The 27271-nt window shown below is 30.3% G+C and overlaps 3 protein-coding genes and 1 long non-coding RNA gene across 9 annotated transcripts; 2 read left to right on the top strand and 2 right to left on the bottom strand.

The window, feature by feature from the left end:
- The first annotated feature begins 571 nt into the window (after positions 1–571).
- Positions 572–19665, top strand: LOC124493807 (protein kinase C-binding protein NELL2a). Of its 4 annotated transcripts, none has more exons than XR_012832270.1 (15): positions 572–2622; positions 12059–12443; positions 12607–12889; positions 13160–13235; positions 13344–13426; positions 13645–13788; positions 14000–14168; positions 14328–14855; positions 15112–15237; positions 15381–15476; positions 15589–15741; positions 15815–16278; positions 16353–16616; positions 17745–18719; positions 19044–19135. XR_012832270.1 is itself a non-coding variant. In XM_075731708.1 (15 exons), exons 1-15 carry the CDS (start codon positions 1833–1835, stop codon positions 19085–19087), a joined length of 3825 nt encoding a protein of 1274 aa, XP_075587823.1. In that variant the 5' UTR covers positions 572–1832; the 3' UTR covers positions 19088–19665. The 4 variants fall into 4 exon arrangements, 3 of the variants coding, with proteins under 3 accessions (XP_075587823.1, XP_075587822.1, XP_046912864.2); XM_075731708.1 differs by having other exon boundaries at positions 17745–17964; positions 19044–19665; XM_075731707.1 differs by lacking the exon at positions 17745–18719 and having other exon boundaries at positions 19044–19665.
- On the bottom strand, positions 12292–13395 carry LOC142597577 (uncharacterized). Its single transcript, XR_012832271.1, has 2 exons — positions 13311–13395; positions 12292–13256 (listed from the first exon to the last, which is right to left on the bottom strand). It is a non-coding gene; the product is annotated as an uncharacterized LOC142597577 (long non-coding RNA).
- Positions 19666–20945: 1280 nt separating the features above from the next.
- Positions 20946–26329, top strand: Pfas (phosphoribosylformylglycinamidine synthase). 3 transcript variants are annotated; one of them, XM_047056907.2, is made up of 9 exons: positions 20946–21718; positions 21783–22042; positions 22127–22444; positions 22510–23050; positions 23118–24847; positions 24910–25069; positions 25133–25498; positions 25568–25808; positions 25872–26329. In XM_047056907.2, exons 1-9 carry the CDS (start codon positions 21556–21558, stop codon positions 26089–26091), a joined length of 3999 nt encoding a protein of 1332 aa, XP_046912863.2. In that variant the 5' UTR covers positions 20946–21555; the 3' UTR covers positions 26092–26329. The 3 variants fall into 3 exon arrangements, with proteins under 3 accessions (XP_046912863.2, XP_075587826.1, XP_075587825.1); XM_075731711.1 differs by having other exon boundaries at positions 20971–21718; positions 25133–25486; XM_075731710.1 differs by having other exon boundaries at positions 20971–21718; positions 25577–25808.
- LOC124493602 (acyltransferase PGAP2) lies at positions 26117–27262 on the bottom strand. The gene is made up of 2 exons (XM_047056699.2): positions 26607–27262; positions 26117–26541 (listed from the first exon to the last, which is right to left on the bottom strand). The coding sequence occupies exons 1-2, from the start codon at positions 27130–27132 to the stop codon at positions 26225–26227; spliced, it is 843 nt and encodes a 280-aa protein (XP_046912655.2). The 5' UTR covers positions 27133–27262; the 3' UTR covers positions 26117–26224.
- Positions 27263–27271: the final 9 nt, after the last annotated feature.

Raw genomic sequence — 27271 nt, 5'->3', positions numbered from 1 at the left:
TTTCTTGAAAACATCATTTCTTTTCTTTTTAAGTATTTGTTTTTTTTGTATCGTTGTCATTTTCTCTCTCTCTCTCTGAAATGAAATGAAATTCAACCTCAACAACAACAACAAACAAAAAAATGAAAATTAGGTGGAGCTTATGTGAACAACACAAGTCAAGTGACTTATTCAATTCATTCATTCATTCATTTTTTGTCGTTGTCACACAAACACAAACACACACACACAAGCATCATTCATTTGACCAATTACATCATCGTCATCATCATCATCCTAGAACTCAATCATTTGTGAAATTTGATCAAATACAAAATGTGAAACCAAAATCAAATTCTTACCGGCAAATATAAATATCAAATCAAATATCTGATTAAATAAACCCCAAAAAAAATCATCATTTTCTCATTGAAAAAAAGGTGTTTTTCTCTCTATGTCTCTCTCCATCTCTCTCTCTCTCTTTATCACTATTTTTTCAATATAAAATGAGGTGATAGTTTAAGTGTGTGTGTGTGTGTGTGTGTGTGTGCTGTATGTTGTACTGTTGTTGAGACTCTTATAACGGGGCGTGTATTATTATACTACTAGTGTGTGTATGTTATGGGGGAAGAAATTTTTAGGGTTTATATACTACACACAACAATGTATTACAGTAAAAAAAAAAAAATATCCGTATGCAAAACGTGTGTGTTTATTTATGTTGATGAATTGTAAAAAACAACAACAACAACAACAACATCCAATGTGAGTGTGTGCGTGAATTTTTTTTTTTTTTTTTTTGAAAATAAGTTTTGCGCTCACTCTGAATGAAGAAGAAGAAGAAAAAAATCATTACACCACCGCTGCCATCATCATTCGAATGTATTTCTGATAATAATCATCATCATCATTCTTGTTCAAACATTCTAACAGTGCAGACACACACACAGACAAATCAGTAGTGAAATTTGAAAATCATCGTGTGTTCCATTCACAATTCTTGTGTGATTTTTTTTGTTTTATAGAAAAAATTTTTAAATTTAAATTGAAAAAAAAATTAGATAATCATCGTCATCATCACCAACATCAAAATCATAAGATCAATCGAAATCTAATCAATATAATTAATTAAGTCATTTTCTGCATTTACAATTTTTCTCAGGTTTTTTTTCTGATTTCATCAAAATCCTCTTATTTTTTGTTTTCGTGTGCCACAGTGCTCTGTGCTCTGTACTCTGTGCGATCAAAAGTTTTTTTTCCCGTTACCTGTTTGTTGATTGATTTCAATTTATTTTTATTTTTATTTTTTTTTATCTCTCTCTGCACTAGACTCTAGATTCAAAGATCACCAGAGTGTAGAGTGTTGATGAATTCAATGTGATTTGTGAGTTTACCGTTTTTTTTCCACCACCACCACCACCATCACCATCATCATCGGTCGTCGATGATGATCATCATCATTTTATATCTCAAGAGAAAAAAAATTTCCGATATGACATCGTTTGTTTAAGAAGATAATAATGGTAATAGTAAATGACATGAATCATGACATTGACATCGTCATCATCATCAACATTGACTGCAATAAATGAATGAACGTCATAAAATTACTAAATATTGGAATATTGTAAGTAACAACAACAACAGCGACAACGATAAATTTTGTTTTTCATTTTCTTCTCCACTAAAACAAATTTCCGGCTGTCATATACATTCCAATATTATTATTGTAAAGCACCCAAAATCACACAAGATCTGATAAAGAAAATGATGATGATGACGAGTGAAAAATCTAACCATATCGCACATACAAACACATGAACATTTGAATATTCAATTAAACTTTTTTTATTATGATGATATCAACAACCGAAACAACGAAAACAACAACAATAACCAATATGATGATACATAATGATGATGATGATTATAATAATAATTTTAGGTTTCAAATAAAGCCTTGTTTATTATCAATCAACAAACCTGCTGTGATGACCACTATTAATTGTGGTGATTATTGTTGTTGGCAATGGCCATCAACAATCAATCAACAACAACAACAACAACAACAACCACTAATACAATTCAAAGATCAACAAATCAATGTCCATCATTGTTATTGGACTAATGGATCATCATCATCATCGATAATTTATCATTGCAATACAATTGCCAATAGTAGTAGTATATGTGTTTATTTTAATTTTTTAGTACAATCACCACCAACAATGTATTCATCAAAAATGTTTCAACAAAATAGTACCATCATCAACAATTATTATCAATACACAGAACAAATAAAAAACAAATGGCAAACATTTACCTTAATCAATTCAGTTCAATCTTTAAATAAACAACAACAACAACAACAACAGAATAATTGTACAATCAACAGTAGTCATCAACAACAACAACAACAACCATCAAGGTCGGTAGACCAAAAAATTAGTTCAAATCCTTCATCATCGTCATCATCTTCGTGTTCTTCATATTTCAATTCAACACCAATATTGACTACAATTCCATTATTATCATCAATGTTCATCTTTAGTACAAAATCGTCAATAGTCAAATCATCATTTTACTATCTATTATTTCTAGTCTTGTGTTTTTCATTATTTACAACAACGTCAACAACGAACGGTAAATTCTTTTCACTTATGGCCTTGATTTTTTTGTTGTTGTTGTTGTTTAAACTTTCACCTTTGTTTGCCACTTTTTTTTCACTGTAATTGAAATTTGTCAATTGTCATTTTTTGACTTTGAGAATATTTTTTATTTTTTTTTTTTTTTGGTGGACCACCACTACCACTTGAACAAAAACAAAATTGAAATTTCATCCAGAATGTCATGTGTGTGTGTGTATATGCAATATAATTACCATAAAAGCTTGCACGACGAGACATTTTTCCCTCTTTCTTTGATTTAAGTCCAAGTCTCTATGTCTTGCCGCGCACACCAAAAAAAAAAAAAAAAAAAAAAAAATATCAGGTACATTTGATCAATTTATGATGATGATGATGGTAAGTGGTGGCTTATGGTTTTTTATTTTGTAACACACACACACACACACACATAGAGGTTTTGACAAACAAATTCTGACGTCTAGAATGTAATATTGTTTAGATGTTTTGTGCAATAGTGTGCAATAGTGATGATGATCATTATTATTAAATCAAAGTTTAATCACATTACAAACATTATTATTTATTGTGTGCATATATATATTTATGGCAAACGTTTTTCATTTCTGCAAATATTATCATCACCATCACCATCATCATCATTTATTTTTAATAATCACTGGAGCAACCACCAGAAAGATCGTAAAGAAATCATTTGATTTGTAATGCCTATATATATAAATACATATTTACGACTATATATGACAATGTCATTTAACCCAAAAGTCAAAAAAAAAAAAACGCCAGGTGATTCATTTTCCAATTTTGTGCAGAAATTTTTTTTTTTTTTGGGTTTGTGTGAATGAATCGGCGAGAATTTATGAGTGGTCGACATGATTGTTTTTTTTTGGTTGGTTGGCTGTCATAAACCAGAAAAAAAATCCAATTTTTTTCTGGATTTTTGGTTGGGCGACATCATGTTGATGACAAAATGAACATGGAGCAAAATAGCGACACGAGTATATTTATTGTATGCCGTGTTTGTATTTATTTGTTTGTTTGTGTGTATCTTGGCAACCAAATTGTTTTTTTTTTTTTGGTTTCATTTGAATCATCATCATCATCATTTATTTTATGGTCCAAAGGTCACATAAACATAGGCGGTCGTTTTTTATTTAATCTCATTCTGACGTTTAGGTCACATGCATATGCATTCCATCACCATCATCATCATCATCATACTGTGGTGGAAAAATTAATATTAACGATTATGATAAATCGAGGTTCTACAGCAGTAATATAGTAAATGATGATAAACACCGATGAACTAAGATGGTCTAAGATGATCATATTCGGCGACAATTGATTATCATCATCATCGTTTAAGATTTAGAGAAAAAAAAAGTTGTCGCCGTAATATCGTTAATAATGATAGTTCAGTTCATTCGTATATATATATATATAAATAGCATTGTCGTAAGAAAAATTTTTTTTTTTATTTCGATTTTCATATTCGTTTCCAGAATATCATATGATTGGCGATCAATCATTTTTTTTTCACTTGCATGTAAACTTTGGTTTTCACTTTTTTTTGCATATTCCACTTGTAAAAAAACATTTTGTTGCATTTCGAGAATTTACAAAAAAAAAAAAAAAAATTCGAAACAATTCAACCAATCGATCGATTCTAATTGTAAACAGTGAAATAAGAGTCAGAGCCAGAGACAGACATGTTCGACAGAACACTGACAAATCATTGATTTGTATTTTAAATTTGAAGAAAAAAGAAAAAATTTTTTCTTTTGGCTGAAATTCATCTGAAACTTTTGTTGAAATCAGATGAAATGTGTGTCTTTTTTTTCATGAAGGTAAAGTAGAGCAGAAAAAAAATCAAATGGCAGATCTTCAAATTTTTGTTTCTGTTGGATTAATTTTGTTGTTGTTGTTGTTGTTGTTATGCAAGATTTTAGAACGTTTAGTCGTTTTTTTTCCGCAAATCTATCCATCATTCATTCATTTTTTTGATGGTAAATAAAAACAATGTAACGAAGAAGAAGAAAATTCATCGGAAAAAAAATTTTTTTTCTGATGTTTTAATTCGTTTGACATTGATTTTTTGTTTCATACACACACACACACACAAAAAAAAAAATTTTCCCAAATGAATTATGAATGAGATGGTATTATATATACCCTGATTATTTTCATTATTTGCAACAAACAAACAAAAAAACGACCACATGCAATTTCAAATCAATCAAATCCACTTAATCCGAATCAAAAAAAAAAAAACAAATGTAATCATTGCAATTAATAAATTGCAACCTAGTAATTATCGATGTTTGATGATTTGCTGATGATAACGTGCTTTTCATCATCATCATCATCAACAAGTGATGATGATCATTTTCCACAATTGAAATGAATGCATGAATCAATCGAGAATATAAATGGAATGTTTGTTTGCTTTTTTTGGTGATGTGAATCTTTTTTTTTTCTTCTCGTTTCATATTTGATTTTAGTGGTTACCTTTTTTGGATTTTTGATTTTCTTTTTTTTTTTGCTGTTGTTGTTGATGACAAAAAAGTTTTTTTGTGTGTGTGTGTGTGTGTGTAATTGAAAACAAGTTGTATAAGTTTGATTTGGTTGCTTGCTTCTAGCATAAAATTGATCCGATTATTATTTCATATTTTTTTAGCTTTAGTTTGATTAATAATTTGATTTTTCTTTCTGGCTGGACAAATTATTACTCCTTTGAACACTCGTATATATGATGATGATGATGGTTTGTTGACCTCCAGGTCATCACTATGTGTCTATAATGACACATTGTAGACACACAGACACAAACTATTTTTTTTCTGTTTATAAAATTATAAACACAAGACATTCACCCCTGTGTATTTTTTCATTTTTTTTAAATATTCCACTTCTGTTGTTATTATGTTTCTGGATCGAAAATTTTTTTTTTTGCGTAGCAGACGCATTGCTGCGCCTGTTTTTTTTTTACTTTTTCTTTGACATTTTCTTATACTTGTCCAGACTTCCGTGTTTGTTGCTTGTTTCTTTTTTTTTTTTTTTTTTTTGACTACTGGTAGTAGGTTTTTTTTTGTTTTGGAACACCTTTCACTTTTTTTTCTTTCATTTGAAGCTTTCATTTTCGTTCCTTAAAGGTGAAAAGGTTAGCAACCTAAGGCGACGACCTAAGGCCTCACCTATTGTTTTTTTTTATTATTCGAAAAAAAATTTATTCATACAGATCGATCCTGTATCAAGGTTCGTTGTCCGGTTTTTTTTATTTTGGTTAGATTCGTGTGCGGCTGATTTTGGGTGACGATGATGGTGAATGAACCATCAGTATCTTGTGTTACGCACGATTAATCACATATTCAGCTGCTGCTGCTGCTGTTGCTGTTGATGGATGAAAACGTGTGCGACAAACATTTTATCATTGGCTGGTTTCTTGAAAATAAGAAAGAAAGCAAAAAAAAAAATGAACATTTGTCGTTGGCCATTCATCGTCGACCGGCTGCCGTTTAGGGCAAGACAAGCAAAGCAATACTTAACAACAACAACAACAGCAATTATATTTTGCCCTATGGTTCTTATAATAATGGTACGACACACACACCATCATCAAGCATTTGTACCACGTGCCACGTGCTTGTTGATATATACCGTTGTTGATATCATAAGCAGGTGGTGGTATTAGTAGCTGATGATCATATTCAAATGAAAAGCGAGATTGACTAGGTCTGATTGCTCGTGCCACTTTATTATTAAGTACAGGCTGTGTAAAGCAAGTCAATGTTGTAGCAACAATAGTGCCGTTATAATTCATATAAATTAAAGAATTTAGCTAAAAAAAATGCAAATTAAAAGCTATATATAATCATAAGAAGAAGTAAATTGATGATAATCCAATTGGATTTTATTTCTATTTTTTTTAGTCATTGATAAAACAGCGAACCCAGAAATACTCCCTCGCATGGATAAATAATCTCCATATGTTGCTCATAATTTCGCTTGTTTGTTGTGTGTGTGTGTGGTTGTTCCATATGTTTTACATTGTTTGGCACGTTTTTGGCCCCCTTGGATGATGATGATGAGATTATTACCTACTGATGATGATTGGGGTGGTAAATTTGTTTAAACGATATTTGAAAAGTCAATAATTTACATCATCATTATAATTGGATGAAATTTATATTCATGATGATTTGGTGAAAATTATCATCAAATAGGTGATTTCCTCGGGCAGTTTAATTTAATTTGATTCAATTTTTAAGCTGTCAAAATAGGGGTTTTTTCTTTTTGATGTTTTAATTTCACTTCAACAGCACATTCGCATTCGTCTGAATTTTTTCTTCCCTGGTTTTCGTTGTCAAAATCGATGAAAAATAACATAGACAAATGAACGGAAAATTCAAAGAATGAAAAAAAGAAAATTTTCGATTAAAATATGGCTAAATTTAGCAGACTTTTGTAAGAAAAATTCTTGCGTTAACAAAATTCGTTGGTTGTCTTTGATTTTTTTTTTTTTTTGGAATAGAAACATCATCATCTTTCATGGCCTTGAGAATGATGATGATGATTGCCGTTTGCTGTATGTTTAGTTTCGTTTTTTTTTTGGGTGTCCAAAGATTTATGAGTTTTTTTTGTTGTTGTTGTTTTGTTTTCTGGTGCAAATGTGTAATGTGTGTGTGTGTGTGTGATTGCTAGTTATGTCAAGTCTGGTGTGAATCAGCGTTCTGTTTATGTTGTTGTAATGGCTAAATTCGGATAATCCGATGAACATTATCGAACCTTGAAAACACAGTCAGATGCCGATTTTTTTTTCTCAATTCTTGTGAATTTTTTGTTTGCTGTCGAATTTTATCCATTGAATTTGTTGTTGTTGTTGTTGTCGATTCAGATCATTGACATTATCATCATTGAATTGAATCGGAAACCAAGAAACAAACGAATGGTCAACCTGTTTGGCGATTAGTGAAAATTTTTAACAACAAAGAAAACAATAAAAAAAAACAAATCAACAAGTCATGTTGTCTTGTATTACAAATTTGGATCATGATGATGATGATGATGATGATGCCAAGTTCTCATCACATCATAAATTATCATTATCGATATATTCGACATGATAAGAGAAAAAAAACATGGCCATTGACCATCACTACATCGAAAAAAAAGGATTGCCTGCTGTGTATCATCAATTGCAACCATTGAAACCCTTTTTTTCACCACTTTTTTATATTTCTTTCTGTAATATTCCTTTTATTAATTATTTCAATCAAAGAATATTGTCTATGGAAAAATGTCTAGATTTTACATAGATTAGTGTTTGATGTTAATTTACACATTTTCACTTGTTCATCCGATCATACGAGAATCGATTGTGATATTTGATTGATACATAAAACAACCACCAAGGATAACAAGACGATTATTGATGATTATCAGATTGAGACGAAAAAAAAGTGTGTGTTTTTCTGCTGTTTGCTAATCATTCATTTTATGTCTACGATCAATTTATTGTTTTTTCATTCGCTGATGATGTTGATAATTAATTTTTTTTGTTGTATTGTTCTGCTTTTCACCAAGAACAAAAAAATTGCTGATTTCATCGAGTTTCATTATCGACATTTTTATCGTAAATTTTCATGAAAAAAAAACATCATATGGTCAAAAATACAAAAACGACATGAACGGATTATAGAGAGAGAAAGAAAAAAAACACTTTTAAACGACGGTCAAAAATCTGATGTATTTAAACGAATTTTTTTTTGTTTTGTTTTTGTTTTTGATGTGTGTGTGTGTGTGTGTGGCAGCCATTTTTCTTTTTTTTTCTTTTTTTAGTTTTCCTGTAGACATCATACAGACACAGACAACCGACATAGATTTGATCTGAAAAGATCGGACACACACACACAGGCAATCATCAGGCGTCCTGCCAAAATCTTCCATAATATTCATAAATATCAATAAGATTCAGACAAATTCCATACAGTCATTTTTAAAGTTGATATGGGGGGTTGGTTGCGGGCAAATCAAAAAAAATTTTGATTTTACCGGATCAATCGATTGATTGATTGATTACCTGTGGTTGTACAAAAAAAAATTTTTTTTTTTTTGGTAAAGGTCACGCAAGAAAGGAATTGGCCATGAAAATGAATAATAAAAAAAAAGTTAAAATGTGTAAATGACGGATCAAGACTGACGATGATGACAAACAGTATGGAGCCGATAAAACTTTTATAAGATTCAATGATGATGAGAAGAGGAAAAAAAATCCAAAATCCAGTCTGATTTATAAAAAAAACCAATATCTGATCTTGTTCAAGATAATTCTAGACATACAAGCAAAAGATTATTTCATTGGATTTTCATCATCATTTACATTTTCATATATTTATATGAATTTGATTGAGACAACAACAACAACAACAACAAAAATTGTCCTTCAATTCAATGTGGATAGATGTGTACAGCTGCATTATTATGATCTATTTTCAGTATCCAAAACAGAAAAAAAATATCATTGACAATTGATGTCATATAAGTCTTCAGTTTTTTTTTGTGGTCTATGCAGCGTGTCTCGCTGGACCTAAACAAAAAGAAAAAAAAACGGGCCAACCATTTTTTTATTTTATTTTATTTTATTGCCCGGTAGTTGCAGCTGCAGCAATCTCTAGTGCCCTAGATTTTTTTTTGTTTTGGCAAAGAAAAAACGGGGCAATATTGATGTGTGTGTGTGTAATAATGGGTAACAACAACAACAACAAAAAATGGAAAAAAAAAGAAAAAGTTTGAACCATCCAGCATTACCCTTCATTTTCATTTTATTTCATTCACATTCAGTTGACTTAATTTGTCACATTTGTATGTGTGTGTGTGTGTGTGTGTGTTTTTCTATTTTCTTTGATTGACATTGACAGTCATCGTCATCGTCATCATCATTATCGACAGTAATAAAGTCAATCAACTGTGTGCGTGTGTGTGTGGATTTTTCATCCCCATTCAAAACATCATCTTCATCAACATAATAATCAAAAGAAAAAACTTTGATTGGCGGGGGTGGTAAAATTTTTCTTTTTTTTCTGTCTGTCTGTCTGTTGAATGATGAATGATTTGTTTTTTTTTCGACGGAGAAGGAGGAGTACGAGGGGACAATAGTAAATTGTAGGTGGTTAATGGAAATGGTAAACCAAGAAAAAAAAAAGTTTCGTGATATTGATGATTTGATTATAAGTCAATTAAAGTCAATTATTGAATTGACTACAATTTGATCAAATACAATGCACAAAAAAAATAAAAATAGACAACGAATGTAAAAAAAAACATTAAATTGAAGAAAGTTGAATGAAAAACTAGGTCTTGATGAAACCATGAGGTCAATCTAAGGGTGTTCATTGACATTTTTTACCAATTTTCTTTTCATCAACATTGACCACTTATATATTATATATATACACGCACAATAAATCACATATATATACCTGTGTTATTATCACGAACGATAGAGACACGCGTACACTAATTTAACTCAATCATCTAATGAAAAAAAAAATTGTCTATCATTGCCAACCCAGTATATATCAAACAAAACGGACTACAACAACAACAACAACAACAAAAATCAAGTCCGGATGCAGGTGATGTTTCTATTATTATGATGAAATACACAAAGACACTCAATGAGTGAAAACCAGCGACTTGTAAATTCGAATATGAGAGAAAAACAAAAATCCATCTTTTTCGCTGGCTAGCTATTATTATTTGCTTGAATAAATTCAGAATTTTTCATTTTTGGAACTTTTTTTTCTGTCCTTTTTGAACGTTTGTTTTCGTTAAAATTAATAATATTCTTGTCACTTTTTTTTCTCAAAGAAAAAAAAATTTCAGAAACTTTTTCTTTTCACTTCCTTCCTCGATTCAATGAAATTTTTTTTTCGCTTCAATATGTACAGCGAAATTTTTTTTTGTTGAAAATTTTCATACATTGTTCCAATCAATCGATCATAATCGTTTTGATTGAATAAATAAATAACCAATCAATTTTTTTTTTTTGGTTTGGTTCACCAAATCCACACTGTCCACTGTGTACTGACATAAATTCTGGTCATGAACGAAATTAAAAAAAAAACTTGAATTTGAATTTCATGAACAAAGAATAAAACCAGGAAAATTCCAAAGAAATTCCATTATCAGCAAAACAACCAGAGAAAAAAACCCGCTCAGCCACACACATATTATTCATTGACGGTTATTCAATGGAAATTGTTCGAGAAGAACCACAGAAAAAAAAAACAGAAACCAAAATTACAATATTTGGTCACACATACACACAGATGCGTGTGTGTGTGTGTATGTTTGTCTCATTCTGGAACTAACAAATTTAATTTTAAAGAATAAAAAAAATCGCTGTCTTTGTCGATTATCATCATTGTTGTATATTCACAGAGAAAGAAAATTCTTAGAATTTGCTGTCGTTATCACTAACAACAAAAAATGCAAATCAGAAAAGAAAAATCATTCAAAAGTAGCAATGAACATTTGTTTCAAATTTAAATTAAAAATTTAAATTTTTTTATTTCGTCAGAATTGAACGCACACACACACACACACACGCTTTTCACTTTGAAAGTTGTCATTGCAGTTTTTTTCTTTGATTCTGCCACTTTTGTTATGTACGTTGTTGTTGTTGTTGTTGATCATTATCGAAAGAGAGAGACAAATATTTTTCAATTTAAAATTGGCTATTGTCAATGTTAATTTTCTTCTTCTCGGTTTTTTTTGTTGTTGTTGTCAATTTGTAAGCGACAAAATAGAAAGCATTTCGCTCTTTTCCATTTTCTTCCCATATGGTGTGGTGCATAGTGTGTGTGTGTGTGTGTTGTCTGTAAATTGATACCTGTGTTTGACTTGCTTTGATAATGGAAAATTGGCTAGTCGTTTTCAATAAGAGAATTACATTTTACAAATTCAGAATTATTGTAATTTGCTAATGATGATGATTATTTTATGATTTGAAAGAAAGGAACAAAAAAAACATGTCCATAGATTTCCGGTCCAAAATGGTTTTTTTTCAAATTTCATTATTGCACTGAATTCAACAATAACGTAATGGTTGGCATTATAGCGGTTTTGGATCACTGATGATGATGATGATGATGATGATCTGATCTGGTTTGGTTTGATCATTAAAAATGATTCTTAATGCAGGAGGTTTTTTTTCGGTTGGGAAAAAAATTCCTTGTTGTTCAGACTGAAGAAATGGATTTACGAACCAATCAAGTTAACTTGATCGAATGATTGATTGATTGTGTATTTGTTCGATGATCGATGGTCTTGTTTATATTTGAATTTTTTTTTCTTTTTGCATTTGATATTGATTTTTAATTGATCTTAATCGTTTTCTTTTTCTTTTTTTTTATCATTCAAATATTATATAGCAAAAATAATCACTGATCCTGATGATTTGACGATATTGACTAAAAAATCTCAATATATAACTCAAATAGATCTCATACATGAACTAAAACTTCAACAACAACAACAGCAGCGACATTCAAATCAACGTTCCTATTATGGCCTGTTATTGGATCAACAGAGAAATGTCCTACATTTGTCATCGACAGACAACGATAATGATAATGGTGGTGACCACAGCAACAACATTGATTCATTTTCGAATCGACAGATTCGTTTTAGTGATGATATTAGCCGTAGGGCAATACAAGTTATAAAAAACAATAATGATGTGACATTTTTGATTACAATCAAACAACATCGTCATAATACTGGTGTTATATTTGCATTTACAAATGGAATTCATAGGTGAGTGTCAGTTTTTTTTTCCATAGTCAAGAAATTCTCTTATCATTGTGAAGAAAAATATAAAAATAAAAACGAGATTGTGTAATAATGATAAAAAAAATAACAAAATTAATTACAAAAAAATCGATAATTCAATTTTTTTTTCTTTCTTTTCATCATTCAGAATTCTTGAAATACAAAGCAGTGGCCGACGTAAAGAACTACGTTTCCATTATCGTGTCAACGATGCAATCTATTCTGAATCATTTGATGTTGATATTGTCGATGATAAATGGCATAAAATTGCTATAACAATTAGTTATTCACAATTAGATCTATATATTGACTGTGTTCATCGATATCGTCGTACAATACAGCCATTAGATAGATCGTCATTCGTCCATAACGATAATGATAATATTACATTATGGCTAGGACAACGTGGTCCAAATCATTTCATTTATAAGGTATGTGTGTGTCATGAATGATTATTTTTATTTTTTTTTAGACATTATGCAATCAATCATTAGTGATAGATGAAAAAAAAGAAAAAAATTCCGACCACAAAATTGAATAGTTTCGCCAACAAATACAGAATGATGATTAATATAATTGAAAATGTTGTTGAAATTGAATCGAATCGAATCGGTAGTCGGAAGAAGTGTTAATCTTCTCTTCTCGTTTGCAGATTAATTAATTGAAATTATTATTAATTTTTTTTTCATGCACATATATAGGGCTATATTGGCGATATAAGAATCATTTCATCGGTCAATGGTTTCCGTATACAATGTCCATCCGATCTTGGTGCAGGTAATTCTTCATTTTTGTTATCTATGTGTTTTTGATCAAAATTATTTGTTCATTTCTATCATAAATTTTTCTTACCTTTTACACACTTATTTATTATATATATTACAGCTTGTCCAACATGTGGCCAATTCAAAGAATTAAAAGATTCAATCGACCATTTGGAGAATACTGTTAAATATTTGACTGAAAAGGTAAATAATATGTTGAATATATTTATCATCCATGAATAATCATTTTCACACATTTTATCTAAATAACAAAAAAAAAAAATGTTGAATACGAAATTCAATTTGAATGATTGGATGAAAATTTAATCAATTTGATTTCACTTTTTCATTGATTTTTTTTTCGTTTAAATTTTTTCTTACAAATTGATGATTTTTTTTTCACCTGAATTTTTACATTCTAGCTACTAATGATGGAACAACGATTATCGAATCAACAACAACAACAACAACAAAAATGTACATGTACATGTTATATGAACGGTACAAAATATCTGAATGGTCAGGAATGGAATTCCAATGATAATTGTCATCATTGTCGATGTTTAGTAAGTTTTTTTTTCTCCAGTCACACATTCAGTTAAATCACATAAATCATTTGTTGAAATTTAATACCGTCACGTTTCTGTTGTTGTTAAGTGTGTGTGTGTGTTTGATGTTGAATGATTCTCAGATGACAGCGAAAGCAATCAAATCTTTCTTTAAACCTTACTTTCTTTAAATGTCATCATTTTTTTTTCTTTTCGTATTTTCCAATAGGATGGTTCGGTAACTTGTTATCAGATAAAAGATTGCCAACATGACAATCATAAGCCACAATCATTTCAAATTTCTGATTTACCATTGCCATCGTTATCGTTGCCGAATAAAAGTGTGAGAAATTCATCATCATCATCATCATCGTCGTCGGCATCGTCTTCGTTGTCAAGTGAGTTTTTTTTTTGTTGATTCTAAAATTATGATCTCACCCGCTGATCACCATCATTGTCGTCATTGATCAACGAACCCATCCATCAATCGAAATCATTGCCAATCTTCTTTCAAACAGTTTTTTTTAATTCATTCAAATCTGTTTTTTTTTCTCTAGGATGTCTTTACAACAAGAAAATTTATTACGAAGGTGAATCCATTGAACGTTGGACGAATAAAAATCAACCAAATCGTGCTAAATGTTTTGAATGCATATGTCGATCACGTTCAATGAGATGTAAAGAAAAACATTGTCCAGAATTGAATTGTTCACCATCAAAACGAATACAACCGGATGATAAATGTTGTATGATTTGTGAAACGGATTTCTGTTCACTTGGCCATGATTGCCATCCAATGGCTGAATGTCATAGTTTAGCTACCAATTATACATGCCATTGTAAATCCGGATTCAAAGGAAATGGACACACCTGTCAGGATATTGATGAATGTAATATTCCTAATGATCATGATGATGATGGAACTACACTCGATATGATGATAGTAAAACAATCGAATAATAATAATATCTATCGACATAAATGTAACACTGCTACATCGATATGTGTCAATAAACCTGGTTCATATGAATGTCGTTGTAAATCCGGTTTCATACCACAGCCAGGCAATCAATATGAATGTATCGGTAAGTGAATATATTGAATTGAATTGAATTCTATTAAATTTTATTGGCAAACATCATTATGATGATTCCGGTATTGATTCGGCGAAAAACATCCGTTATCTCTATTATCGAATACTAATCGTGTTTAGAGAATTTCAATTGACATAAATCAAATGGCCTTTTTTTTATTGCCAATTTTTTTTCCTCTGAAGTGTGGCAATTAAATGATAAATGGAAATTTTGTTTGTTTGTTTGTTTGTCTGTTTGTTCATTATAGACATTGACGAATGTTCTAATGGTCAACATAATAATTGCAGTCAAAATGCCATTTGTTTGAATCAACCTGGCACTTATCAATGCCAATGTAAACCAGGTTATGAAGGTGATGGATTCAATTGTAAACGTAAGTGTGTGTATAATAACGATATATATACTGATTTTAACCATTACCATGACCATCATCATCGGGTCATATACCTTTTTATTATTATTATTATTATTGTTGGTCAATTTGAGTTAATTTTTTTTCTTGCATACATACAACAGCTGTATGTAAAGATTCATGTCTGAATGGTGGTCATTGTCAAGCACCAAACACGTGTTCATGTCGAAAAGGTTATTATGGTCATCGATGTGAAGAGGGTAAGTAAATACCATCATTATATTTTTCAATATATATATAGATTATCATATGGTGAACGAATAGAACAAAATAATTGATTTGAATTCCATATTCATTTTTTTCACATTTTAGATATTGATGAATGTGAATTGGGTATCCATCAATGTCCATTGAATTCAAAATGTATCAACAAGTTTGGCTGGTATCGATGTGAATGTAATCAAGGTTTTGAAGATCGTAAAGAATTATTATCACATGATGATGAATTCAATTTTGAATGTTTAGGTTTGTTGTTGTTGTTGTTTCTATTAAATGATGATGAATTTTTTCATTTTTTTCACGTTTCATACAATTTTAGATGTAGACGAATGTATCGATCCATTGTTGAATAGTTGTCCAAGTAATTCTAAATGTATCAACATACAAGGAACATATCGTTGTGATTGTAATAATTTAAATAACAATATTGTTGATGATGATGATGGTGGTGGCAATCATACCTCTCATTCCACTATGAATGTATCATTTGATGATTCATTTTGTCCAAAAACATGTATCATCAACGGAATGGAACGTAAAAATGGTGAACAATGGCCAGCTAGTTTAAAAGATCCGTGTACCATATGTCAATGTGTCAAAGGAGTTGTCAGTTGTGAACCAAAAAAATGTGATTGTTCCCAAAAGAATTCAATAGATTCACAATGCTGTCCAGAATGTCATTCATATAGTAGTAAAAAAGTTTGTTACCATCAAGAAAATCATCATCTTGTTTATAAAAATGGTGAACGTTGGACATATGAATGTGAAACCTGTGAATGCATGGTAATGTCATTCCAGTTTTTTTTTCTTTTGTTTTTTTTATTCTTTTCTCACGTTTCATTCTTTATTGCTCATAGAATGGCGAAATCGATTGTTGGAATGAATGTCCACAAATCAATTGCTTAAATGCTATACGAATCCCTGGTGATTGTTGTTTACGTTGTGAAGATGATCCCTGTCAATCTGAATCATCATCGTCATCATCATCTTCATTGAAATCTGATTCATTAATTTACAATAATTTTACCGGTCTAGCTGGTTGTCGCCATCAAAATCATCAATATCGATCTGGTCAACAAATTGATTTGATCAAAGATAAATGTGCCACTTGTTTATGTCAGGTAAGTAACTAGTGTCTGGTCAGACAAGAAAAAAAACAAATATATTTATCACCATCCACAATCAAACATATAATAATCGATGCTAACTAATTTGAAATCATATTCTCTCTCTCTCGCCCGCTCGCTCTCTCTCTCTTCAAATTAACTAATAACCATTTATTTATATAAATCAATTTCACATTTCAACCAGGATATTTTCATATAGAAAATCCTTTAATTAATATCATTATTCTTTGATGACTAATCCTCCAACGAAAAAAAAAATCATCTAGATCTTAATAACATACATTTCATTCAATGTGTTGGTGGTTTACCATCATCATCAGCAATCTTTATTTTTCTACCAATTTCAGTTTTGATGATGATCACAACTAATGGATGTATAATGATGATACATATCTACTTGAGAAAATCCTAAATTCTGATTTTTGTGTATATGTTTTGTTTGCCAGTAATCATCCAGAATTAATCATCAACAACAACAACAATTTGTGTGTAGTAATTATTATTTTAGATTTCAATCAGCTAAAAACCAAAAAAAAAAAAAATCATACACCAAACCAAATTAGATCAAAGTAAACATGTAGAGAAATGCACACTCACCACCACCACCACATTTTCAATTTCTGTTGTTTTGATTTTGATTCGATTTTTTACTTTTTTTTCTGAAAAAAAATTTTTTCTTTCTAAATTCGAAATCTGTTTTTTTTTTGTTGAGTTTTTGATTTGTTTACACAATATGTTCACCATTATCATCATCGTCATCATCATCGAACATTTTGTGGGATTTTTTTTTCGTGAAAAGCATTTTTAGGTATTTGTAGTTTTTTTTCACCCATTTTTTTTTCTTTGTCGGCATTATCCATGTTCAATCCCAATCTGTATGCCTGTTGATGATGATGATGATGATCGGATTTATTTTTCAAGAATGGAACAAGAAAATATTTTTAGAAATTTCCGATATTCTAGACAAAGATTCTTTTTTTTTAAAAAAAATTAGATTTAGATCACCATACCATAGACTAATAATAAACAAATTGAACCAAAATAAATAACCTACCCCCTTCCACTTTTTTCCCCTTTTTTCGAATTCATCAATTTCGATCCATAATATCATCGTCAATGTAGATGTCAAAATTGTTTGTTGAACAATTACGATTATCATCGATATTACCATCTATAACCATATCATCGTCATCAATTGATTCATCGTCGTCATCAGCCGTAACATCATCATCGTCCGCATCATCCGCATCCCATGTCCCATTACTAATACTAACAATAGGAACCAAACCATTTGTGACCATAATAACAATTTTAGTGTTAATAATAATGAGCACGATTTCCGGTAATATTATATTTAATTATAAAAAATTGATCACACTGTGTTTGTGTTGTATGAATGAATTTTTTTGCACACACCGATTCTGAATGTTTGCACCTCCTCACTTTCTTGAATCACTTTTTTTCTTTCTGTTTGAGAAAAACAATCAATCTTTTTTTACGGTCATTTTTTTTTTGATCATTATCAGATTGTTTATCTTTATCATCATCAACATCATCAATGTTCATTATTCATTTCAATCATTCACACCTAATCATTCAACATGTCACCTCTGTTCTTTTTTTTTGTTTCGAAAAAAACCGTTTTCTTTTTTTTCCATTTAAATGCATGAAATGAATTCGAATGAATTTATTTATTTGATTTGATTTGATTTTAATCACGCATACACACACAGACAATGCACACTTATCACTTGAATTTGTTGGTTGGTTGTCAAATGATTGCGAATTGAAATGAAAAAAAAATCAGTATAATTTCATCATCACCATCTTTATCCATTTTGAGATGTTTATCTTTCACATTATTGATTGCACCCTTATTATTCATGTATCTAAATTGGAATTTTTTTTTGTTTCCTTTCTTTTTCTATATCTCTGATCTCTGATCATCATCTATATAATCTCTGACGATAATGATGTTGATGATAATGATGAATTTGACTGGTCAAATGTTAATATTCAGATCATTCATCTTCACACACACACACATGCCACACAGCCAAAAAAAAAAATAAACATAATGTTCAATGGAAAAGAAATGTATGTGGTTTTGTTGTTGTTGTTGTTAATCAGCATCATTTTCATTATCATTATCATCATCATCATTATTTTCGTTTCTTTTTCGTTATTTCAATTTCCTATTGCATCTTGTTATTTGTCATTTATTATGATGATGATTAATATAATCCTTGTATTAATAATATAAATCCACCTCTGTTAATTTTGACATTTGAGAGGAAATTATCTTTCTTTCTTTTTCTTTCTTTTTTTTCTGGTTGTTTCCTTATTTCATTATCGGATTTTTTTCCACTTTTTTTTATCACTGATTCTAATTCGTTGTTTTTTTTATTTTTCCCTTTTCAGAATGGACGTCTTTGTTGTTCATACACTTTTCCATGTTTGAATGAATCAAACAATCATGATGATGATGATCATCATCATTCAAGATCATCTTCAATTTTAACCGATAAATCTGCTATAAGCAGATCAACAGATAATGTTGTTACCATTGATAATAATGATAATGATGATAATCATCGAAAACATTATCATGACAAACATCATGGTGATATTGAAAAATATTTTCATTTGATCAATGAAGATTTTCCATACAGTGGATTATTAATAAAATCATTCATGAATAAAGTACTCAATCAACAACAACAACAACAACAGCAAAAACAACGATCAACGGAAAAATTATCAAGAATTTCATCTGATAAAAATAAAAATGAATTCGATGATGATCGTATCAATAGTATTGATGATGGTGATAATATTCCATTGTTGCCAATGAATTCGAATCAAAGATTAGCAATTAAACAACAACAAAAATCAACAACAACAACAACAATTCATGATGACATGGATGATGGTGGCACCAATATGGATGATTGGTCACATGAAATGGCTTCCAATTGATTAATTTGAATTCACAACCACCACCACCCACGACATTCAGCATTTCAAATTCTAGTCTTGCAAATTCATTTTTCACTCGTAAAAAAAAAGTATTTCCAATCCAACTACAATCATATTAACCTACGTGTAGAGATATTTGTAAAAATATTAATTCATTTTTCACTCGTAAAAAAAAAGTATTTCCAATCCAACTACAATCTTTGATGAATGAAACAAAGAAAGTAGCAGAAAAAAAAGTATTATTACACAATGCTCACACATTTGTATAGACGAAAAACTGGAATGGGGAGAAAAAAAATTTGTTGTTGTTGTTGTTGCCGTTGTTCAAAAACACTATATTGTTCATTGTGTTCAAATCAATCGATTTAAAAACAAAACAAACAAACAAACAAACAAATTAGTAGTCCAAAAAATTTTTTTTTTCTTCCATTTTGTTAATTATCATCATTTTGTATATTCTAATAATAATTATATTTCGTCACATTTCGTGAATCAATCTTTGTTTGTAATTTTTTTTTTAATGGATATTCCAATCAATCCATTATATATAATCAATCAATTTGTTATCAAATTCAAAATGAAATTGTAAATAGAAAAATTTTTTTTCCCCGTTTCTATCTAGTAGTAATGATTCTATTATGTAATAAAATAAATTTTACTTTCTTGATGATTGAACAAAACAAAAAACGAATGAATTCAATTTACACATAATTTAATTTTTTGCTCATTGAAAAATTTTATTTTTTTGTTTTTTAATTTGGTTTCATTCATTTTTTTTTCTCTCTCTCAATGAATGATGTGATCCATAGAAATTGAACAGAAAATTGATATATGGCTGATTATTTGAAATAATAACGATCATCACTTATAATACGATGATGCCATGGTATGATGATGATGATGATATTGATATACTTGATTATGTATATCATGATAATTGGGTCGAGCATCTTTGGGAATTCAAATTAATTTTCAAAAAAAAAAAAAAAAAAAAAAAAAAAAAATTCAGATTTATCATGTTGATAGTTGTCATCATCATCATCATCGTTGAATGATTGAATGATGATGATGATGATGATGATCAGTATCGGATGTTTTTTTTCCATTTTGGTTACAAATCATCTGTAGTAACAATTTTTTTTTTGCAAAAAAAAAGTAAATTGTTTAGCAGATAAGACAAGAAAAACCAAAATATTCAAACTTTTTCTTCTTCTTTTTTTTCAAGGTAATCTTGTTATCAGTAGCTTATATATATATATAGTATATAGTGGTTTATAGATTGTAAATTGTCACAGTGTAGTGTGTGTGTGTGTGTACGAAATATCCAAAAAAAAAAAAAAATGTGAATTGATAATGAATGATGAAATCTAATCATTCGGTGGTGGTGGTGGTGGTGGTAGCTACTGGAAAATTGTTCATTGAAAATTTTATTGGAAAAAAAGTGAAAGAAATTTTTTTCCAAACAAAAACAAACAAAAAAAAAATCAACAAAAATCAATCCAATCAATGTGGGCAAATCGTTTCGTTATCATACACAAGGTGGTATTGCTAGTAAAATGTGATTTTTTTTTTGATATAAATCATCATCGAACGAAATATGAATCGAATCATCAAATATTTTTTTTCGATCAGAAGATTTTTATTTTAAATTAATTGTTTGTTTGTTTGTTTGTTTGTTTATCGTTCGTTTATTTTAGTCTTGTTATAATTCATTATTATCAAAGTGATAAATTTGATCATCAGTGCAATCATAACGATATGATGATGATGATGATGATGAACAGCAGGCAATTTCTGTCACCATTTGAAAGTATCGAATTTTTTTTTTTTAGTTTGCGTTTGGTGATCTTTTGAATATATTACTAACCAGTTAATCAACATTATTTACTTTGTTGGAATCGTTATATAAAAATTTTGTTGTTGTTGTTGAAATTGAAATTTATATATATCGATTATGGCTTTCATGACGAATATTATTCGATTCTATCAAAATCCAGCATTATCAAATGATCAAGAGAAAAATCTTCTCAATAAAGTGCGACAACATTTCAAAAATGGTGGTGATGAAATTATTAAATCAGTTCAAACGGAATTTTGTTTCAACATTGAACAACAAGGTAAATGAATTTTCGAAATAAAAATTAGATGAATTTTCAAACATTTTCTCAATTACTCAAAAAGCTCAATTATCGTCCGATGAACTTTCGAAAATTGAATGGATTTTAACACCAGATTTCAATGTAAAATTGGATCGCGAATCATCACGTCTGCGGTCATTGAATTTATCGTCGTCCAAGAATACTGTATTGATTGAAATTGGACCCAGATTGAATTTCAGTACAGCATTATCTACTAATGCGGTTTCTATTTGTAAAAATATTGGACTTGATAAGAAAATATCCCGAATTGAAAAAAGTACAATTTATTTGTTTGAAATTGAGGTAGAAAAAAAATATTTGACATTTTGTTTGTTTAAAATTTAAATATGGAAATAATTTTTTTTTAAAAAATTCATTGATACACAGAGATCGATGACCAAGGAACAGGAAAATCAACTTGTAGAATCATTACATGATCGAATGACTGAACAACGTTATCATAAACCGATTGAATCATTTAAATTGCCAACAAATGATGATAAATGGTTTGAAATTGATGTAATTGGTCGTGGTGAACAAGCATTGAGAGAAGTGAGCGAACAATTGGGTCTTGCATTCGATGATTGGGACATTTCATACTATTGTTCATTGTTTAAAGATAAACTTAAACGAAATCCAACATCTGTTGAATGTTTTGATTTAGCTCAATCGAATTCAGAACATTCTCGTCATTGGTTTTTCAAGGTAATTTATTTGTTAATAAATCAATAATGCTGATGACATGATGACATGATAATTTGTCATTTTAGGGACGAATTTTTATCGATGATAAAGAAGTACCTCAGTCGTTGTTTGGTATGGTCACCAGTACACAAGATAATACCAATGATAATAATGTTATAAAATTCAGTGATAATTCATCGGCTATTCGTGGATTTTCCGATCTGAATATTTTGATACCGAAAGATTCTACTCAAGCATCATCGATGGAATTGAAAAAAGATCAAACAAGACATATTATTTTCACTGCTGAAACACATAATTTTCCAACCGGTGTGGCTCCATTTCCTGGTGCTACTACTGGTACTGGTGGACGAATTCGTGATGTTCAAGCTGCTGGACGTGGTGCACATGTCATTGCAGCTACGGCTGGCTATTCATTTGGTAATCTTCATATTCCTGATTATCATCTTGATTGGGAAGATGATAATGAAATTTATCCACATAATTTTGCATCACCATTACATATTTGTATTGAAGCTAGTAATGGTGCCTCCGATTATGGTAACAAGTTTGGTGAGCCAGTTTTGGCTGGTTTTGCTCGAAGTTTTGGACAACGAATTCCGAGCAGTAAGTTCATTTTAGTTTTTTAAAAAAAAACATATCACATTATATAATTTATGTATGTTTTGATAAGATGAACGAATCGAATATATTAAACCGATTATGTTTACTGGTGGTATCGGTACAATTGATGATGGTTATGTCCAGAAAAATCATGCTGAAATCGGTATGGATGTTGCGAAAATTGGCGGGCCTGTTTATCGTATTGGTGTTGGTGGTGGTGCTGCTAGTTCCACTGAAGTTCAAGGTAGCGAAGGAAGTGAAAGTTTAGATTTCAATGCTGTACAACGAGGTGATGCAGAAATGGAACAAAAATTGAATCGATTGATTCGTGCTTGTATTGAACATCAAAAAGGAAATGTTATTGAATCGATTCATGATCAAGGTGCCGGTGGCAATGGAAATGTATTGAAAGAGATTAGTGAACCGATGGGAGCTAAAATTCATTGTAATAAATTTACATTGGGTGATCCGACCATCAATACTATGGAACTTTGGGGAGCCGAATATCAGGAAAGCAATGCTATTCTTATACGAAAAGAAAATCGTGCAATTTTGGATAAAATAAGTAAACGAGAAAAATGTCAAGTTGATTATGTTGGTGAAATTACTGGTGATCATCATATTACATTGGTTGAAAATGAAACGGCTCAAAAACATCCAGTACATTTAGATCTTGAACTTGTTTTGGCATCGATGCCAAGAAAGAATTTCCGTTATCAACAAAAACAAATTCCATTGAAACCATTGGTAATTCAAGGAGAAGATAAAACAAGATTAATGATTGAATCATTGCATAAAGTACTTCGATTGCCATCTGTTGCTTCGAAACGTTACCTGACAACGAAAGTGGACCGTTGTGTTACTGGACTTGTTGCGCAACAACAATGTGTTGGTCCTCAACATACTCCCATCGCTGATTATGCATTGATAGCGTTGAATTATTACACATATCATGGCAGTGTTACATCGATCGGTGAACAACCAATTAAAGGATTAATTAGTCCTGAAGCCAATGGAAGACTATCGGTTGCCGAAGCTGTTACTAATTTGATGTTTTGTGCCATCACTGAAATGGCCGATATTAAATGTGAAGGAAATTGGATGTGGCCAGCTAAATTGGATGGTGAAGGAGCATTATTAGTTCAAACTTGTGAAGCTATGTGTGAATTTATGAAACAAATCAACATTGGTATCGATGGCGGTAAAGATTCCTTATCGATGGCTGCTAAAGTTAAACTTCCGAATGGTTCAGAAATTGTCAAATCACCAGGTACATTGGTGATTAGTGCCTATGCTCCTGTTCCGGATATTCGAATTAAAGTAACACCAGAAATGAAAATTGATGGCTGTAGTTTGATATATGTTAAACTAAATGGAAACGATAGATTCAGACTCGGTGGATCAGCATTAGCTCAAGTTTATAAACAAATTGGAAATGATTGTCCAGATATGGAAGATCCATCTCATTTGAAAAATGGTTTTGCTATCGTTCAAAAATTGATCAAAAACAAAATCTGTACTGCTGGTCATGATGTTAGTGATGGTGGTCTGATTGTATGCTTGTTGGAAATGGCATTCGTTACCGATTGTGGTATTGATGTTGCCATACCAAGTTTCGGTCAAGATCCATTGAATGTATTCTTTGCTGAAGAATGTGGTGTTATCATTGAAATTAGAGACGAGAACGTGCAATCTGTTTTGAATGATTTCAAATCTGCCAATATTATTGCCCATAAAATTGGTAAAGCTATACGTAAAAAAGATGTTGTCATCCGTTTCGACAATACTGTTATGATTTTGGTAAAAAAAATTTCTTTCCGCTTTCACATTTGTTTCATGTTGTGTTTAATTTAATTTTTTAGGGTCATATGTTCACATTACGTGATGTTTGGGAGGAAACCAGTTTTCAATTGGAAAATCATCAAGCTAATCCAGAATGTGTTATGCATGAAAAGAATGGTTTGAAATTCCGTAAAACACCAAATTGGAAATTAACTTTTGAAACGGCTAAAATTAATTTGAGTAAGTCGTAATAAAATTTTTATAAACTTTCATTTATAATCTTTTTCCACATTTATTCATTAGATATTGATTCACATATTACTAGTGCTCCAAAAGTTGCCGTACTTCGTGAAGAAGGTATTAATGGTGATCGTGAAATGATTGCCAGTTTCTTTATGGTTGGATTCGATGTAGTGGACATTACCGTTACCGATTTGATTAGTCAAACGGTCAATTTGGATGATTTCCGTGGATTGATTTTCCCGGGTGGTTTTTCGTATGCTGATGTTTTGGGTAGTGCTCGTGGTTGGGCTGCAACTCTTAAATATAATTCAAATGTTGAAACACAATTACAACGATTTAAACATCGAAACGATACATTTTCACTTGGTGTTTGTAATGGCTGTCAATTGATGGCGCTTCTGGGCTGGGTTGGCAGTAAATCAAATGGTTTGAAATTTTTTTTTTTTGATCCATTCGCCAAGGATATAATTTTAGTTTTTTTCTGTTAAATATTAGGAACTCAAGGTACTTTGTTAACTCATAATACTTCGGGTCGATTTGAATGTCGTTTCACTTCGGTTATGATACCTGAGAAAACACCTGCTATGATGCTTAATGGTATGCAAGGAAGTGTAATGGGTGTTTGGGTTGCTCATGGTGAAGGTCGATTCGTTTTTGAAAACGATCAGATTAAGAAATCGGTTAAAGATTTTGTCTCATTGGTCTATGTGGATGATGATAATAAACCGACTACAATGTAAGATGACAATGTGTAATTGATGTAATTTTCTTTAAATTTTTATCTTTTCAACATTCATAGTTATCCAATGAATCCAAATGGAAGTGTTGATGGTATCGCTGGTATTTGTAGTACAGATGGACGTCATTTAGCAATGATGCCACATCCAGAACGAGCAACACTTTCATGGCAATGGCCATACATTCCATCAACAATGGAACATATGAAACATTCATTGGCCAGTCCATGGGCAAAAATGTTTGAAAATGCATACAAATGGTCAATGGCCACTAGAATTTGATTTATTTTGTGTACAGAAACAAACAAACAAACAAAACCAAAAATTTTTTAATTAATAATCAATTAAAGTAGAAATTTTTTTTTATACAATAAAATTCCAAATTCAAAATAATAATTAAATGGATCATTTGCATTCAAACAGAAAATTTTGAATTGACATAAATTTTACATAATGATAATTTTGTTTGATTAAAATCATAATAAGCTTGAAAATGAAATAAAATATTTGTCAATACAAATACATATTCTGATGCGGCAAATAATGAATATACACCAGTTTCACAATAATTATTATGTCGTACATAGAAAAATAGAGCAAAAATCCATGCAAATGTATTGGTGAAGAAGATTTTCATTTTAAATTTTGACCACAATTTATCTTGTAATAAATGGATTAACATTCCCAAAAATGATGCCGATATGAATAGTAAAAAACAATTTGCATGAAATACTGGAAAAAAATGAATGAAGAAATTTAAAATTTGAATTGAATTTTTTGTTTTTTGTTTTACTTACGAAATAATTCAGTCGATGAAACAACACTTAATCCAAGTAATGCACTGATTTCAATCCAATTGATCATCAATAATGTTTTTGAATCATGAAATGCTCTGTAATAGATATATGATACAATATAACGTGGTGATGAATGCAATGCTATTGTTGTACGCCATAAATATTTTTGTGGCGAAAATGAGCCAATTGATGCACTGACTGAAGGTAAATATTCGGCAACACCACAATGTGTAGAGGTTGAATCAACAAAATTGAACATTAATGACCAGAAAATACAAAATATAAAGCCAAACATTGGTAGGGCTGATGTTATCAATGATAATCGTTGTAACGAAACTATTCCCAATTCATCCTGGAATTGTTGTTGTTGTTGTTGTTTCGAAACAACGCCTGTTGACGATAATAATGGTTGATAACGATTTCTTGGACCATAGAATAGTCGAAGTAAAATTTTTTCAGCTAACAACCTAAATGGCATTACAATGATATTGATAAAAATGTTAACATCGCAGTAATAACCACCCATATAGATAGAATTAAAAATTAAAGCCAAAATTAACAGAAAAAAAATTAAATTTTTTATGATTAAAATTAAATCATCATTTCAGATTGTATATGTGGAGAGTAACGAGCTCTATGAATGACAACAATAGTTTCGGTTTTTT

This window comes from Dermatophagoides farinae, chromosome 6 (assembly GCF_024713945.1).
Source record: "Dermatophagoides farinae isolate YC_2012a chromosome 6, ASM2471394v1, whole genome shotgun sequence".
In the NCBI taxonomy this organism is placed as follows: Eukaryota; Metazoa; Arthropoda; class Arachnida; order Sarcoptiformes; family Pyroglyphidae; genus Dermatophagoides; species Dermatophagoides farinae.
Note: the sequence above shows the minus strand (reverse complement) of the source record. Positions and strands in the feature narration are given on the sequence as shown.

What these genes read in the sequence shown, in the direction of transcription:
- LOC124493807 (XM_075731707.1), top strand. Translation starts at nt 1,833, where the DNA reads ATGATGATATCAACAACCGAAACAACGAAAACAACAACAATAACCAAT. An exon ending in TTTACAAATGGAATTCATAG is followed by an intron (nt 12,444 to 12,606) that starts GTGAGTGTCAGT and finishes TTCATCATTCAG; the next exon opens with AATTCTTGAAATACAAAGCA. An exon ending in TGATGGATTCAATTGTAAAC is followed by an intron (nt 15,238 to 15,380) that starts GTAAGTGTGTGT and finishes TACATACAACAG; the next exon opens with CTGTATGTAAAGATTCATGT.
- LOC124493602 (XM_047056699.2), bottom strand. Translation starts at nt 27,132, where the DNA reads ATGGGTGGTTATTACTGCGATGTTAACATTTTTATCAATATCATTGTA. An exon ending in TTCATCGACTGAATTATTTC is followed by an intron (nt 26,542 to 26,606) that starts GTAAGTAAAACA and finishes ATTTTTTTCCAG; the next exon opens with TATTTCATGCAAATTGTTTT.
- Pfas (XM_047056907.2), top strand. Translation starts at nt 21,556, where the DNA reads ATGGCTTTCATGACGAATATTATTCGATTCTATCAAAATCCAGCATTA. An exon ending in TTTCAACATTGAACAACAAG is followed by an intron (nt 21,719 to 21,782) that starts GTAAATGAATTT and finishes TTACTCAAAAAG; the next exon opens with CTCAATTATCGTCCGATGAA. An exon ending in GATAATAAACCGACTACAAT is followed by an intron (nt 25,809 to 25,871) that starts GTAAGATGACAA and finishes CAACATTCATAG; the next exon opens with TTATCCAATGAATCCAAATG.